General features: G+C 41.5%; 1 protein-coding gene across 1 annotated transcript in view; it reads left to right on the top strand.

Annotated features, from left to right (window-relative positions):
- The window catches only part of GCFC2 (GC-rich sequence DNA-binding factor 2), an 881,623-nt gene that overhangs the window by 83,071 nt on the left and 783,481 nt on the right, over positions 1-15,071 (top strand). Inside the window, exon 2 of the mRNA XM_044062700.1 lies at positions 10,801-10,914. Within this exon, the coding sequence (XP_043918635.1) occupies positions 10,801-10,914 (114 nt within the window). The remainder of the gene's footprint in view (positions 1-10,800; positions 10,915-15,071) is intronic.

Genomic DNA, 15,071 nt, shown 5'->3' with positions numbered 1-15,071 from the left:
CCCTGCTGTACTAGATGTGCCCCATATCCATAAGTCTAACTCCTCATGTAGTACCCGATCTAAAGGCTTAAATCTAATATGAGACATTAACAAAACCTGCTGGAGTGACTGGTTTGTCTCCCAGAGGCTGCCCCGTCTCTGGAATAGACTCCCCATACACGTCAAGCAATGTACATCGCTGACCCTCTTCAAGCACAACCTTGATGAGTGGATGGGCAACCACAAATTTGTCCCAGGGGTTCCACCTGTGTCCCTCATTGACAGGGGCAACAGGTGCTGATTGTGAGGATAAACTCTTGGGTAGGGTTGTAAGGGCCCCAGAGCCATTAGCCTAGTAATCTCCTATGATTTACCTTTTTTTACTGCTGGCATTTGGTGAGGATGTTCCTGTGGGTGTCTTGTGATTGTTGACAGTGTTAACAGGTGGACTTTTGCAGATTAGTGCTATATATTTTAGAATAATGGGGTTTTGCAACCATAGCTTTCTGAAGTACAAATTCTACTGGAGAGGGTGTAACTGGGCAGGGGAGACAAGTCATGCATGCACTTAAATTGTTGTGCTGTGCTCTTCAAATAGTTAACATTAATCAAATAAATATCCTGCCTTGGGCAGGAAATGACATCAATTTTTGAAAAGGATGTACGAGTTGGAGATGTCTGTACGTAGGCCAAGTTCAAGAAACTAGATAGTTAACAAGTGATGTTAGGTAGTCCAGTCTCACCTTCATTTTTACATTGGGTTTGGAGCCGATCCTCAGCTCTGACTCGGCTGATTTTCAAGCTGGAAGACTTTGGGTTGGCTCGTGACTATGCAGGTATCCCATGGTGCACCAGTACAATCCCCAGATCTCGTTTGCCGCGTCGACAAGTTCGGATGTGCTTCTCTTGGCTCTGGCTAAGTCTTTTCAAATTCTTTACATTCATATCGGATTTTGCATTTTAGTGTTATTATCTTATAGGCAGTTGCCTTGTTGGTCCTTGTTGACTAAATTTAGTGAACTGGTTTATTAGTAGTTTATTGGTATCCTGTGTGCCAGTTAGTTAGGTGCCTTTGCGCTTTTTTGACTAAGTAGAAGTGTTAGTTGTGGGTCTGTATTATCCGGACCTTTTTTTTGGTTCCTTTTGACTGTTAGCCTTTATTCTATAACATTGTCTCTTCGGAGCGGGGGAGGTCTTCGGAGCCGGAGAGGTCGGCGTTTGAGGTGATGAGGAGCATGCTGTCTCACTCTACAGCCCCTCCCAGTGGTACAAGCACTCTTTCCCCCCAGGGCACCCACTTCAGTCTCAGCACCTACTCTCTCCAGAGACAGCAGAGACCTGCAGCCTCAGGAGCCACCGGCTGGTGGTCCCCACTCTTCCGAGGCCTCCACAGAATTTCCCTTTGAGGAGCCCCCCCCCGGAAGAGGGTATGCAAGAGGAAGCATATTGACTCCCAGGATGAGTTTCTGACATCGGACACTGACCTCGAGGAGTCAGAAGGGTCCCCCAAGTCATCCTCTGATGATGTCTCCTTTGTGGACATCCTTGAAATCCTGAAGCAGAGGTGTGGCTGGCCCACTGTCAACCCTTCTGATGAGGAGTCGGTATACCTGAAGGCTTTCGGGTCTCAGCCCTCTGTCTCTTAGGTGTCTCCACCTTTTGATGAACTAATGGATCTGGTTAGTTGAAAGGTATGGGATACTCCCAATGCCGTGGAGCCAGTCCCCAGGAGACCAAATAAGTTTCTGTCTGCCCCTCCTGGTAAAGAGTTCTTGTCTAAGGGCTTTCCCGTAGATGCCATGGTGGTGGCGGCGGCCACCAAGAAGGAGTTGGCTGAGACTTCTTCCCCTGTTCATCCGCCAAACAAGGAGTCTCGACAGATGGACAGATTTGGGAAGTGTGTATTTAGTTCAGTGGCATTTACCCTTCATTCGTTGAACTATCTTACTCACTTCACGAGGTTACAGAGGGATCTCCTCAAGGAGTTAGGAGATTCCATACAGGGTGTTTGTCCTGAGGGAGTCTCTGACAGGAATTCTGCTCAGTTGTCCACCCTAAACTCTGTGGTTAATGCCTCCATGTGGCTTATCTCCCATGCGGCCGAGGGAGCGAGCAGAGCAGCGGGTTCAGGAGTTGCCCTTATGCACCACTCCTGGATGCGCCTGTGTAATTTTGCATAGCCATTCAAGTCCACCTTCACCAATGCCCCGTTTGATGGTTCCTCATTGTTTGGTCCTATGGTGAAAGAAACACTCACTCTATGTGAGCAGGAAGGAAAGTCTCTGCCGTGGGAGTCCATTTTACTGTTCCCTCTTGATTGTACCCCAAAGGTCAGAGGGGAGGTAAAATGTGGTTCAAAAAGTCCCAAAGGGTCTTTCCAGACACGCAGAGTGAATCTTCCTTCAGAGGCAGAGGAGGAGGAAATGGTAGACGTCACCCTAGAGGCAGGGGCGGTCCGCAGTACCAGCAAGGCCATGATTTCTTTCGAGGGCGGCCTTATCAGCACTCCTGATGTGGGGCCTGACTGCGTTTCTCTGGGGCCAGTCGGGGATCGCATCTCTTTGTATTCAGAAGCCTGGCTAAATATCACCCAAGACACGTGGGTACAAAGAGTTGTTACCAGAGGTTATATCGTACACTTTTCCCTTCCATTGTTTATTCCCAAGAAGATCCCTGATGTTCCACCCAATCACAGGGATCAGGCAACTGTGGAGATCAACAAGTTGCTCTTAAAAAGAGTCATCCAGCCCGTCCCAGCAGACCAGACAGGATTTGGAACTTACTCCTGGTTCATTTTAGTTCCAAAATGAACCGGAGACTGGAGGCCAATTTTGGACCTTAGCAGATTAAACGAATCCGTGAAGAAGGACAAGTTTTGGATGGTCACACTGCAGTTGATACTCCCGTTGTTAGGGAAAGACTATTGGATATGCTCTGTGGATCTCAGACACCTACTACCGTATAAAAATGGACAAGGCATCAAGGAGACATCTGCACTAGTCATTATCAGTTTCGTGCTCTGCCCTTTGGTCTCACCACAGTCCCCAGGGTGTTCACCAAATGCATGGCAGTAGTGACAGCTCACCTGAGACGTCAGGGATTCCAGGTGTTTCCGTATTTGGATGACTGGCTCCTGACCGCCCCCACCAGGCATTTACTCATCCAAAACCGGGACGCCACTATTCAACTTTGTGCTCAACTAGGGATCTCCATAAACTGAGAAAAATCTGCATTAGTGCCCTCGCAATCTGTGAATTTTATAGGTGCAGAGGTAGACACAGTGCATATGACAATTCGTCTTCCCGCCGAAAGAGCACAAAACCTCATCTCCCAAGTTCAGTGTCTTCTTCTGCTTCGCAAAGTCAAAGCAAAATGGGTCCTTCAGCTTCTCGGGACGATGGCCTCAACCATTCTGTTAATACCTTTAGCCAGGTTGCACATGAGAATTCTCCAGTGGCTTCTGTCTTCCCAGTGATCCTTCCAATATCTTCTGCTGAGCCATCCTGCCCTGCTGATGGAATCATGCAAAATGGACCTTATTTGGTGGATAGCTCCCAACCAGTTGTTCTCGGGCACCCCCTTTGTTCCTGCCCAACCCATTGCCACTGTGATCATGGATGCCTCCCAGGTCGGGGGGGGGCATTATCTTGGCAGGGCAGTCCACGGCACATGGCAAGAGCACAAGGCTCATCTGCATATCAGGGTTCTGGAGATGAGGGCGGTGCTTCTGGCATTGCAAGCACTTCAGGACCTTCTCCCTCTAGGGACGATTGTGATACAATCGGACAACATGTTGGTAGTGTGGTATATCAACAAACAGGATGGTACCAGATCTTACCCACTCTGTTGAGAGGCCATGCGAGTTTGGGAAGGGGCGATTTCTTCCCAGCACTTTCTGGTTGCAATGCACATTCCGGGGACAACCAACGTGATAGCCGACAAGCTAAGCTGGGCGATCTTACTGCCTCACGAGTGGTCCCTGAAATGGGAAATAGTGGAACAGATTTTCCGGAGATGGGGACAGCCTTGCTGCAACCTTTTTGCCAGCCCAGTCAGTGCCAAATGCAGCAGCTATTTTTCCCTCATTCCCCCTCTGGGAGAGACACCCAGAGATGCTCTGGTTCACGATTGGCCCATGGGACTTCTGCATGCTTTTCCTCCATTCCCCTCTTATTTCCAAAGTGATTCAGAAAGCCAGTCGGCTGGGAAGCAAGTTGATCCTCATTGCTCCTTACTGGCCTCGTTAGGTCTGGTTCCCCTTCCTCGAGCCTCTTCTCCTGGACGATCCATGGACTCTGGACCCAGTTCCAGATCTGTTGACTCACATGTCAGGTTCACTACATCCCTCTCTTCACACCCTCAAATTGACAGCGTGGCTGCTCCAGTTCCATCTCTAATCAGGCTTCATGATGTTTTATCCTCAGTGTCACAGATTATCTTATCCTCTCATAAACCTTCAACTAGGAGACTGTATGGCAGTAAATGGAAAAGGTTCTCTATTTGGGCACAGAAAATGAATGTTGATCTTTACACTGCTCCTATCCCCGTGATTTTGGAATTCCTCTCCGGGTTTTTTCAGCAGGGATCTGCTGCGGCCACCATCAAAGTCCAGTTGGCGGCAATCTCTCATTTTCATTTAGGGTCTCAAGATGCAAACCTAATGTCTCATAAGCTATGCAAGACTTTCTTTGAAAGGGGCCACGTTATTGAGACCACCACTACAAGAACCTGTGGCTTCTTGGGACTTAAATTTTGTATTGTCCAAATTGACATCCCCCCCATTTGAACCTTCTCATTCATCTTCCTTAAAATTTCTGTCTTGGAAGACCTTGTTTTTAGTAGCTATCACATCAGCCAGACGTGTATCTGAGCTACATGCCTTGTCTATTAAGCCAGCTTATTTAATCTTTCATAAGGACAGGGTGTCTGTAGGTACCAATCCTTTATTTGTCCCAAAAGTTTGTTCTAAGGCCACCTTAAATCAGTCCATTGAGCTTCCAGTTTTCTTCCCCAATCACTGTAATGCAGCTGAATATCGTTTTCATCAGCTGGACGTTCATAAACAGCTACGTTTTTCAACGGACCAAAGAATTTCGAAAATCAGACTAGTTATTCATTTCTTTTTCCAACTCTAGATTGGGCTTACCAGTTTCTAAGGAGACACTTTCAAATTGGATTTCTAGTTGCATAGCCTTCATCTACAATTTGGAGGGCAGACCGTTCCACAGGATCAAGGCTCATTCTACCAGGTCTCTGTCTACCTCTGCAGCCTTTCAAGCCAGGGTACCACTTGATCATATTTGTGCAGCAGCTACATGGGCTACCCCTCACACTTTTATTACACATTATAAATTGGATTTGGCATTCAGGGGTAGAGCATCCTTTGGCTCCACGGTGCTCAGGAGTATTTATCAATGAGCCACCCAAGAATAAGGCGCTAGGGAAGCTGTCCCATATGTAAAAATGAAGGTGAGATTGGACTACCTAACATAAAGAAATTATGTACTCACCATAACGTTCCCTGTTGGTAGTCCATCTCACCCTTCATTTTTACAAACCTGCCCTCCTGCCCCCATCTTGGAAGATCTGGAGGTAATATTTGGTTGTCTTGGTTGATGACCCTTTAGTATTAGTTTGTTTGTTAGGGTTTTTTTTTTTTTTCTGTTTCTAGCGAGCAGCAAACAAGATCTGGGGATTGTACTGATGCACCATGGGATACCTGCTTAGTCACGAGCCAACCAGAAGTTTTCCAGCTTGAAAATTGGCCGAGTCGGAGCCGAGGATCGGCTCCGAACCCATATGTAAAAATGAAGGGTGAGATGGAATAGCAACATGGAACGTTATGGTGAGTACATAACTTCTTTATACCCATGGGTAGATATGTGCTATCGATTGTACCCTGGGAACACTAAATGTTTTGTCCAGTTGAGGTGTCTGGGGAGGCAGTCAGTGTGGGCATAACTTTTCTCTGTCTTTGTGCCTTTACTTGGTAATTTTTTGTAGTTTGTACGAAGGAACATTTATTGTCCCTTTCTAAGTCATTGCACACTATTGTGTTACTAGCTGGACATATTTAGATGTTGATTTAAAAATATTCTTTTCATTGTAATTGCCTGATGTGCTCTAGCCTGTTTACAAAAAGACCTCCTCATTTTAAACAGTAGTGCATCAGCAGTATACATTTCACATTTGTATATGAAACGTTAAGAAAAGCATTTGGTGAGTTACAGTAACAAATAACCAAACAAGAGACAAGTAAAAAATGTTTGGAAGCCAGTCCATTCCCCCATTATTTATTCCTATCCTGAGTTTGCACCGTCTCTTGAGAAAGGGAAAATTGATTATTCTTGTTTTTGCAATGCAGTATTCAGTTAAGAATATTACACTGTTATTTTGTAATTTTTTAGGTGAACTGTATTTTGCTGCTGCACTCCATCTAGTCAGATGTTTCCACCTAGACCACTTAAAATGTGAAACTTTGCATGTTTTTATATTAAAAACTATCATCTTTCCCCACATTGTATTTTTTAAGTCTTCTTCCAAGACTCATTCCCATTCCCATCCTGATTCTCACTGTGAACCTAGTTTAGTGTCTATGACTGGCCAGTTACCAGTAAAACCCGACCTTTTAGTGGTTGCTGGCCTCTCACTTTATTGCTGTTCCTCAGCCAGCCTTGCTCACATCTTGTTTTCCAGTTTTTGTTGCCCTTCTACAGTCTCTTTATTTTTTATTTTTATTTTTTTTGTTCATACTGTCCCCAGCAACATTCTGCCTGACTTTGTGTGAGAGGCTTTACTGGATTACATATGTATCTCATACACTCTGGTTCTTCATTCTTTGAGCTGTATTATTTGTCACTTGAAGCCATTTGTGTGCCAGACCATGGATTTCTTGGATTTAAACTGATGTGACATACAAAATTATTTTGTCACTGACATAGATGTTCTGATGAGACCTAACAGCCTCTTGGAATGTACTTAACAGCACCTAAAGGAAAAGATTACATCTTATATCTTTTCTAACGGCCCTAAAACACTTCTGCTAGCTTTTAAACACGTCGTATGACAACATCATCTGGTTGCATACATTGCTAGTCTTTGGCACCTTGAGCTTGCTATTCCATCATATTAGTCCTCATCACTTAATGGTATCCTACCATCTTATTCTTTTGTGAAAACAGAGGTGAGGAATGTGTTAGTAGCACTTGCTGTTTTCTGGTTAGCTTACATCTTACCCTGCTTCCTCTCACTTCTAGTAGGCAGTTTTCATTTGAGCCATCAGCATTCCCCAGATTATATCCATATATAGTCTCTTTTGCAGACTGCCTCTTAGACTTTGTCCTTACCTTCTGTATATTTCTGCCCGTCTCTTTATCTACTTTTATAAGTCATCTTTCTGTAGATTTCCTCTCTAGTAAGCCCTTGCTTTTAAATAGCTGCATATACTTCTTCCTAGGTTTCTTCCTCATTCTGACATTCTGTCATTGCTTTTTGTATGCCTGCCTTGGTACATCCCCATCATTTCTCATTATTCAACATTCATTCTTGCCCTTCTGTATTTGTTCATGCCTTCCTGGCCAGCGGATAAATGCATCTCCCTAATGTTTGAGAGTGATGTGTTTTTTGTTGCATCACCCTCTAACTATTTCAAAGATAACAAATTCTACAATAACATAATCACAATTATCCACAGGCTACTATGTCTACACTTCATTGAAACTGTCTTCTCTTGTGAGAATGAAGTCTTGCATATTAATTTGCTTCTTCAATTGGTGTCCTTTATTTCTGCTTACATTCTGTATCTGACCACTTCACAGTTTTCTTTATTGTATTCAAAGTTGGTCTTTCTAGATTACTGTTGGAAGGTTGAGGTCCTTCTTTATCTAGGTTTTATTTTTATAGCTAACGCCTAACTATTTCTAATCATTTCATCATCTTTTTTGTCCTTCATCTGTTGGGCTGTGTATGTGTTTGCTCATTAGCTTTCTTCTGCCACCTGTTTGTTTTTGGGCCCCTCTTTCTCTACTTTGCTGTCTGCATTTTTGTCTTTCATTTTATTCTTTCCTTTGGATGTACTGCAATATCCTCGTCTATTTTGTTCTTTTTTAACTGTAAAGCTTTTATCACAGTAGTAGCTTTTTAATTCTAACCAATTGTCTGTTTTCTGTTTGATTTCGTTGTGTGTAGATAGCTCATTTTATTTCACAGGAAAGATCCTGGTATTGTATGGTATGAGAGTCCACCTTTATTCTTCACTTTTTTCCCCTGCTAGTGTTAACTGCTTCCCCCAACATGTTGTCATCTTTCCTTACACACCACATATACTGTCCCTACCCTGTAATGGTACTTCTTTTTCAGTGTACGTAAAAGATACATTGGCTTCTGAGCCATTCTTGATTATTCCTTTCAGTGTCATTACTAAGTGTAAGCGGTTTCCATCACACACTTCTTGATTCTTCATTATTTTCTCCGACTGACTTCTAAAAGATTGTAATGCAAGGATAATTCTGGAAGTGGCCAGTGATTCCAAGCAGAAAACATCCCAACTTTATATTTCAGTTGATGCAATACACTTTATTTAAATAACACCACAAATCAAGCAGCCCTGGCTGAAATAAAATTGTTTTTAATTACATTTCCTTTATCTTATTGGACATCAGAGCTTGAGAAATTATCTTTCTTAGACATCTAAGCATAATTGTAATTTTTCTGATTGGCTATATGGTAAAACAAAAACCCACTTTAGCTTTCTGAATAACGACTCTTCACTTACACATTACAGTTAGGATGTTTTTGTGATTAACAGCAGTATAATGACACCTGCTGCCACCAGATTAAATGGAAAGGATAGGGGCTGTGGTCTCATGATCCACACCACTGCCGCCAGTTTGTATAGGATAACACACAGTGTTTAAATCCTTGCTGATGACACCAAGTAATGTACAAGGGTGATTGGCCTTAAAAGCATGCTGTGAATTTGTTCTGCCTCGGGTAATAGCCAACAGGTTCCACATTCAGATAAGTTTTGAATTGTACAGCTGCAGATCAGTGTTGTAATTACTTGATTCCTGGGATTTTATCTATTTTAAGCTGAGCCCGTCTGTCTTCCAATGCAGTGTTAACAACAGTAATCGAAACTTAGATCAGGATTGTTTTACACACACACACACACACACACACACACACACACACACACACACACACACACACACATTAATTTTTTTTTTGGGGGGGGGGGGTTTAATGATACCTCTCCAGTACAAATACAGCCTTTTATTATCTTTGAGGTACTTCTGCCACCAGGTAGAAATACCCTAGCATATCAAAAACATGGTTAGTGTTGACTCTGCCCTAGGTGACGTGACCCATGTTCGACTAGTGGCACAATTGCTGACAGGATTGTGTAGTGAAAGTGGTGGTGGTGGCAACACCATTTGGAATATAGGTGCATTGCCCAAGGATTTTCAGTTCTTCTCATTCTGTGATTGCAGTCACCTAATTTTAAAAAAATGGGCATCACCCTAGATTATCCAGGATTGGATTAACCCTCAATACTGCATAATCACAAACTGATGAAAGAAAATAATGTAACATTACTGTAACTAACTGGAAATAAAATGCACGGTTTTTAACAGCATACTGGAAGAGAGAAGAGGTTAAAAATCCAGCTGCAGCAAACTTTGAAAAAATAAGCTGAAATTAAATTAGGCCATAAAGATTGTTTGCTATCAGAACTGTAAAAAGAACTATATATTTGTCCGTGATTAGTGCATTTCTTTTTTTTTTTTTATGGACTGCATACCTAGCATGGCAGGCACTGATTTTTTTGTATTTACTTAAATGGCAGCTCTGTTGTAATTTCCATTGTTCACTTTTCCTAAAGGGTGTTTTTCGAATATATATAACTCTCTATTTCCTTTGTATTGCTGCAGCTTGAGCTAGTTTCCCTACTGCAATGTGAAGCATTATGTGGGATTATTCACAATGTTAAGGATACACTTTATTGTGCTACAATGTTAAGTATACACTTTTTTTTACCCTCTTTCATGCCAACTGCCAACAATGACTCAGCAACCACTGTACTCACCTTTCAGCTGGCCATCCTGGTTGCTCCTCCCGGATAAGGGCTGCAACTGGATGTGGTTGTACTGAAATTGGAACTTATTTGCCCTGTGTAGTAGAGGATACATCAGCAGGCTTCCTGCACTTTTTTTATCCTTAGCAGTGTGAGTATTGTTTGTATGTACTTAGCCATGTCCTGTTCCTGCCACAAGTTGGACAAGCCATTGATGGCTGTTTATTTCCACATTTCTCATTTGGCTTCTCAAGCATGATGACCTTCACTCAAATGGTAGTACACTTTGGTTTTGCTCCTTCTATGCAGTTATATGATGGTTCCTTTAACCTACTATATTTTAAGTAGATTTTTGTAAATACAAGTCACACGTGGTTGGTTGTCGGGAACTCTTTTTGTAAAGCATTTAGTCCAAATTAAAGTGATGTAATGAAATGTAGTTCCATCAGCATTAGACCAATATTTGTCTAAGATTTCTGAATAAAGGATATAAGGGAGTTTTCCTTTCCCTCTATTATTGTGTAGTCTCAAAGAGTTAGTTAAAGTTTTAATGGGCGTGGAGTCCCCTGGAAAAACCCTTTCTGAGTTGCTTTACTTTGATAATTCTGTTCTTAGTGTATTTTACATGGGAGAACTGAATTTGAAGCAATTGTACTTTGATTAATTACCATTAACCTGTAAATGCAAAATGGATATAGCCCCATACACTATTATAAACTACTGACAAAACATTTTTTGATTTTCAGATGAGGCACAGGGGTTTAAGATAAGAAAGCCAGCAGTAAACGCTGTTGTGTTTAAGTCACAGAAGAAAAAAGAAAGTCATAGTTTGTTGGAGGTAAAGAAAGAAAATCTTAAAGGTAAGTTTCAGAGAAATTATTTTAATTTATATATGCAGGTTTGAGTATCATGACAGTTTTATTGGTGTAAAGTTTTACATTTCTGAACTCTGTACAGCCGTGATGATATGGATAAGATGTTACAAAAGAAAGCCATTGTTTACATATAGTATACTGACTTAATAGAGATATCATATCATATGTAAGGGAAGTGTGGTGGACTTTCACTTGATTTAAGGCAGAAAAAAAATGGCATTATTTGTACTCGCATGACAATTTACAGTTTAGGCAAGCAATAATGCAAGACAGGGTGTGTGTTAATGTGTAATTAATACCCACCCAGGGGTGTTGTGAGGCCTGACGCTGCAGGCGCAGAGCCTCTACACCCCTGGAAGGGCATTAATTACATATTAACACACACACTGGAGGGCATTATTGCGCTTAGACAGTGGGCTTGCTATAAAATTGTTGTGTTTTACTTGCTTATTTATTTTTTTGAGTACTATATAATTTTTTTTATATATTTTTAATGTAAAATAGTTCCTATGTCTGCTGTTTCAAATTTGCTGTAGTATATGTTAATGGTGTTGGAGGAAGTATTTTGCATCAAATATTTATAAAAAAATAATTAGTCCTTAAAAAATAAAAAAATAAAAAGTAAGTGAAACACAACGATTTTACATACAGCCCATTTTCTCTCCCATTCACATATAACGCAGTCTCTTCTGCTTTCACACAGATACACACACACACACACACACACACACACACACACACACACACACACACACACACACACACACACACACACACACACAGACTCCTCTGCTTTCATTCATACACACATTCACTCGCACAAGATCTGTCTCATCCTCTTTCTCAAACTCTGTCTCCAACTGCTTTCATACACACATTCAGTCTCACTCTCTCTCGATCTGTCTCACACAGTCGCCTCTGCTTACATACATGCATTCACTCACACATCACTCTTGTTTTCTCTCTCACTCTCTCCATCCTTCTCTCTCTCTCTCTCTGTCTTACACACACACAGTCTGTCTGCTTTCATGCAGCCATTCACACACACTTGCAGGTAGAAACACACACACATGATCGCTATCTCTTTCTCTCTTACATATGTGCATACACTCCCACACACGCACACTGCTGTTTCTTTTTTTTTTTCTGTTTTATACTCGCTAAACAGCAAAAGCACTGCTTAGCGAGTGTAAAATAATGGCTCACTCATTCTCACTGACATGCATGCATCCACTCACACAAAGACAGACACACACAGACACACACTTACCTTTTTCTCTTCTTTTTAATATTTTACACTGGCTAAACAGCAAAACTTCTGCTTAGCGAGCGTAAAATAATGGCAGCTGTTCCCTTTCTTCAGTCTGAGCTCCGCGGCGGCTTGATAAGCAACCGTGAAGTGGCAGACTCGTTATTGTCAGCGGGCATTACTTGCACATTAATACCTTGCTGGAGAATGCTTGTTCATCAGTCAGGGTATTGATGTACAGTTTGCCCATTGTCTATTAGACATTATTGCATATCTGTATTTTGTGAAAAGCAGAAAGCAAAAGAGAGGCCTCTGAGGTGGAAGGCGGACTGTTTCTCTCCAGTGAAACTGTGTGAAACCTGACACTGTGAGCACCTTAGTTTAATATTCGTTAGGCTGCATTTTTGATTGCATTTTGTTTATATATTTATTTTATTGACATTTGATTACTGTAAAAGTCTGAAGTAGGTGCCCATTTTCAGTGGAGGTCTAGGGCGAAAAGTTCATAGTATTACAAAAATATTTTTAAGAACAATAATTTTACATTCTTCAAAAATAATACAAAAACAGTTACAGTTTAATAATTATACCAAAATAGACATACTATGAAAGACTTGGCTTAGAATAGATGTAGCTTATACGACAATTTCATATTTAGGAAAATTGTAGCAGTTTATAGAGAAATTTATAGGTAAGTTATTATAATACAGATGGTGATTGCAATATGAAGTGAGAGAAAAAATAGGGTTATGTCATATTTAGAAAGAGAGGGAACAGAAATTGATTGAAGTAAAGAATTGAGTGTCGAAGTGAGAGTAAGGAGATGTAAGTTATGAAGAGATACTTGTTCATATTTAGGGATGTAGTTTATCTTGGGGTTGAGCAAGAACAGAGACAGATTTTGAGTAGGAGATTGTTTGTTTTTAAAAGACTAGAGGCAGGGTACAAACTGATGGATACAGGTAAGGAGTTCAGACCTTAGTAACATGGTATCATTTCACACCATGCCCACCAGATTTGTTAGGTTTATGGACAGAGAGGAATTTTTGGTCATTGGGCTGTAATACCCGATTGGGAACATAGTTGTGAAGAATTGTGTTTAGTGTCAGGCAAGCAGATGGATGCTGGACAGTTTTGTAGGTGGCATAAGCTGTGCATATGTTAACTGATGGGGACTAACCAGTTTAGGGTTTTTAGTACTGTGCAGTGGAGGGTTCTGAAAGGGGCATTCCCTCCAAATGTAGACACTTTATTATAGCATTACTCAAGTTTTGTGATGCCTGGAGGTTAGAATGTCTGGGGCGCCATAAAGTAGTGAGGGGTGGAGGTCTGGGGCATCATAAAGTAGTGAGGGGTGGAGGTAAGTAGTGGCAAGTGTAGTTTTAGTTGTGTTGGTGAGAAAGTTTTTGACTCTGTAAAGCATGCCTAGTTTTTGGTGATTTTTGTAATGCAACATTGTATATGCAAGTCAAATTTCAGATTATCTTTCCTAATAATTTGCTGTGAGCAGTGACTTTGCTGTGAGAAGTGACTTTAGCGGTTGTATTATTAAGACAGAGGATTTAAAATTTTGTGTTTTTTCATGAGAGCGGGATTTGGGGGGAAAAATAGTTTGTTTGTTTTTTGGGTTGAGCATATGTTGTTAGTTACAAAACCATATTTCAGTGGCTGTTAAAGCTTCCTGAGTAACTTTTTGGAAATGTGCCAGGTTGTCAGTTGTGCATATGAATGTGGAGTTATTTACGTATTGTATTAGGGAGGCCTGTTGTGTGGATGTGTGGAGGGTGTTAGTGAGAATGTTAGACGTGGAGATCAAGGCTAGAGTCTTGTGGTGCACTGGTGGTGACTGGGCTATATGGAGAGAGGGTGGAGTAACATTTTAATGACTGATACCTATTGGATAGGTAGCTTTAGAGTTATAGAAGGGTGGGCTGAAATAGACCTAGTGAGGACATTTGAAATAGAAGTTTGCTGTGACAAACTGTGTCGAAGGCTTCAGACAAATCTAGAAATAAGGAGAGTAGGTTGTCAGATGTTTCTAGCATTATTGACAGTATCTATAAAGGTTAGAAGTGCAATGTTAGTACTATGGGAGGAATTTTAAAAATTTTTCTAGGCCCCAGCTGTATAGTGACCATCCAGACTTTCCAAAGCACTATTGGGTGGCAGGAATCTGGTGCCAAGAGTAATGCTGTCATTCGCTGCAAGAGTTGCAGCTTTTTTTGTTGTGTGCACCAAACTCTGTCCCACTGGCTGTGAGAAATTTCTGCAAATGCTTGCCAGGAGAGCTTGCTTGCCCCCACACATTCCAATCCCACTGGTATGCAGTATATTGCTTTATGCAAGCTCAGTTTTTTGTATCCTTTCTGTAGACCAACTCTCGCCCCTTTTGACTGTGGTAGGGAAGCCCACACACCGCATGTTTGACAGAGGAGCTGTCACCATGTTTTGGTGTAGTTTAGTATGAATTTAAATGTGAAATAAGTGTGAACATAAAGTAAAATAACTTTTTTGGGTGGGAGTGAGGAGCTGTGACCACTTACCTGTCTGGTACTAAGTAACTCTGACATAATTTCATCAGTGTAGCAACATGGGGAGTTCTGACATGCAAACTACTTTGTATAATTTGGATGATTGGATGGGTAACTGGAACTTCATCCCGGGGGTTACACCTGTGTCTTGGAGAGGGGCAATAGGTGGTGATTTTAGTGTCTGCTTGAACCAGACACCCTTGGGAACATGGGTTGAACTTGGCTAGGCTTGTAAGGGCCCTGGGGCCATTAGCCTAGTAACCTCCTATGATCCTGTGACAGTTTGCATCTTTTTTATAACAGCTTCTAAAATTAATAGTAAGATTAATAAATAAATAGTGTGTGTTACAGATTAATAGCAA

The sequence above is a fragment of the Protopterus annectens genome, chromosome 2.part1 (genome assembly GCF_019279795.1).
Source record: "Protopterus annectens isolate FY-2018-M chromosome 2.part1, PAN1.0, whole genome shotgun sequence".
Lineage (NCBI taxonomy): Eukaryota > Metazoa > Chordata > Ceratodontiformes > Protopteridae > Protopterus > Protopterus annectens.
This window is presented reverse-complemented; position numbering and strand designations above follow the sequence as displayed.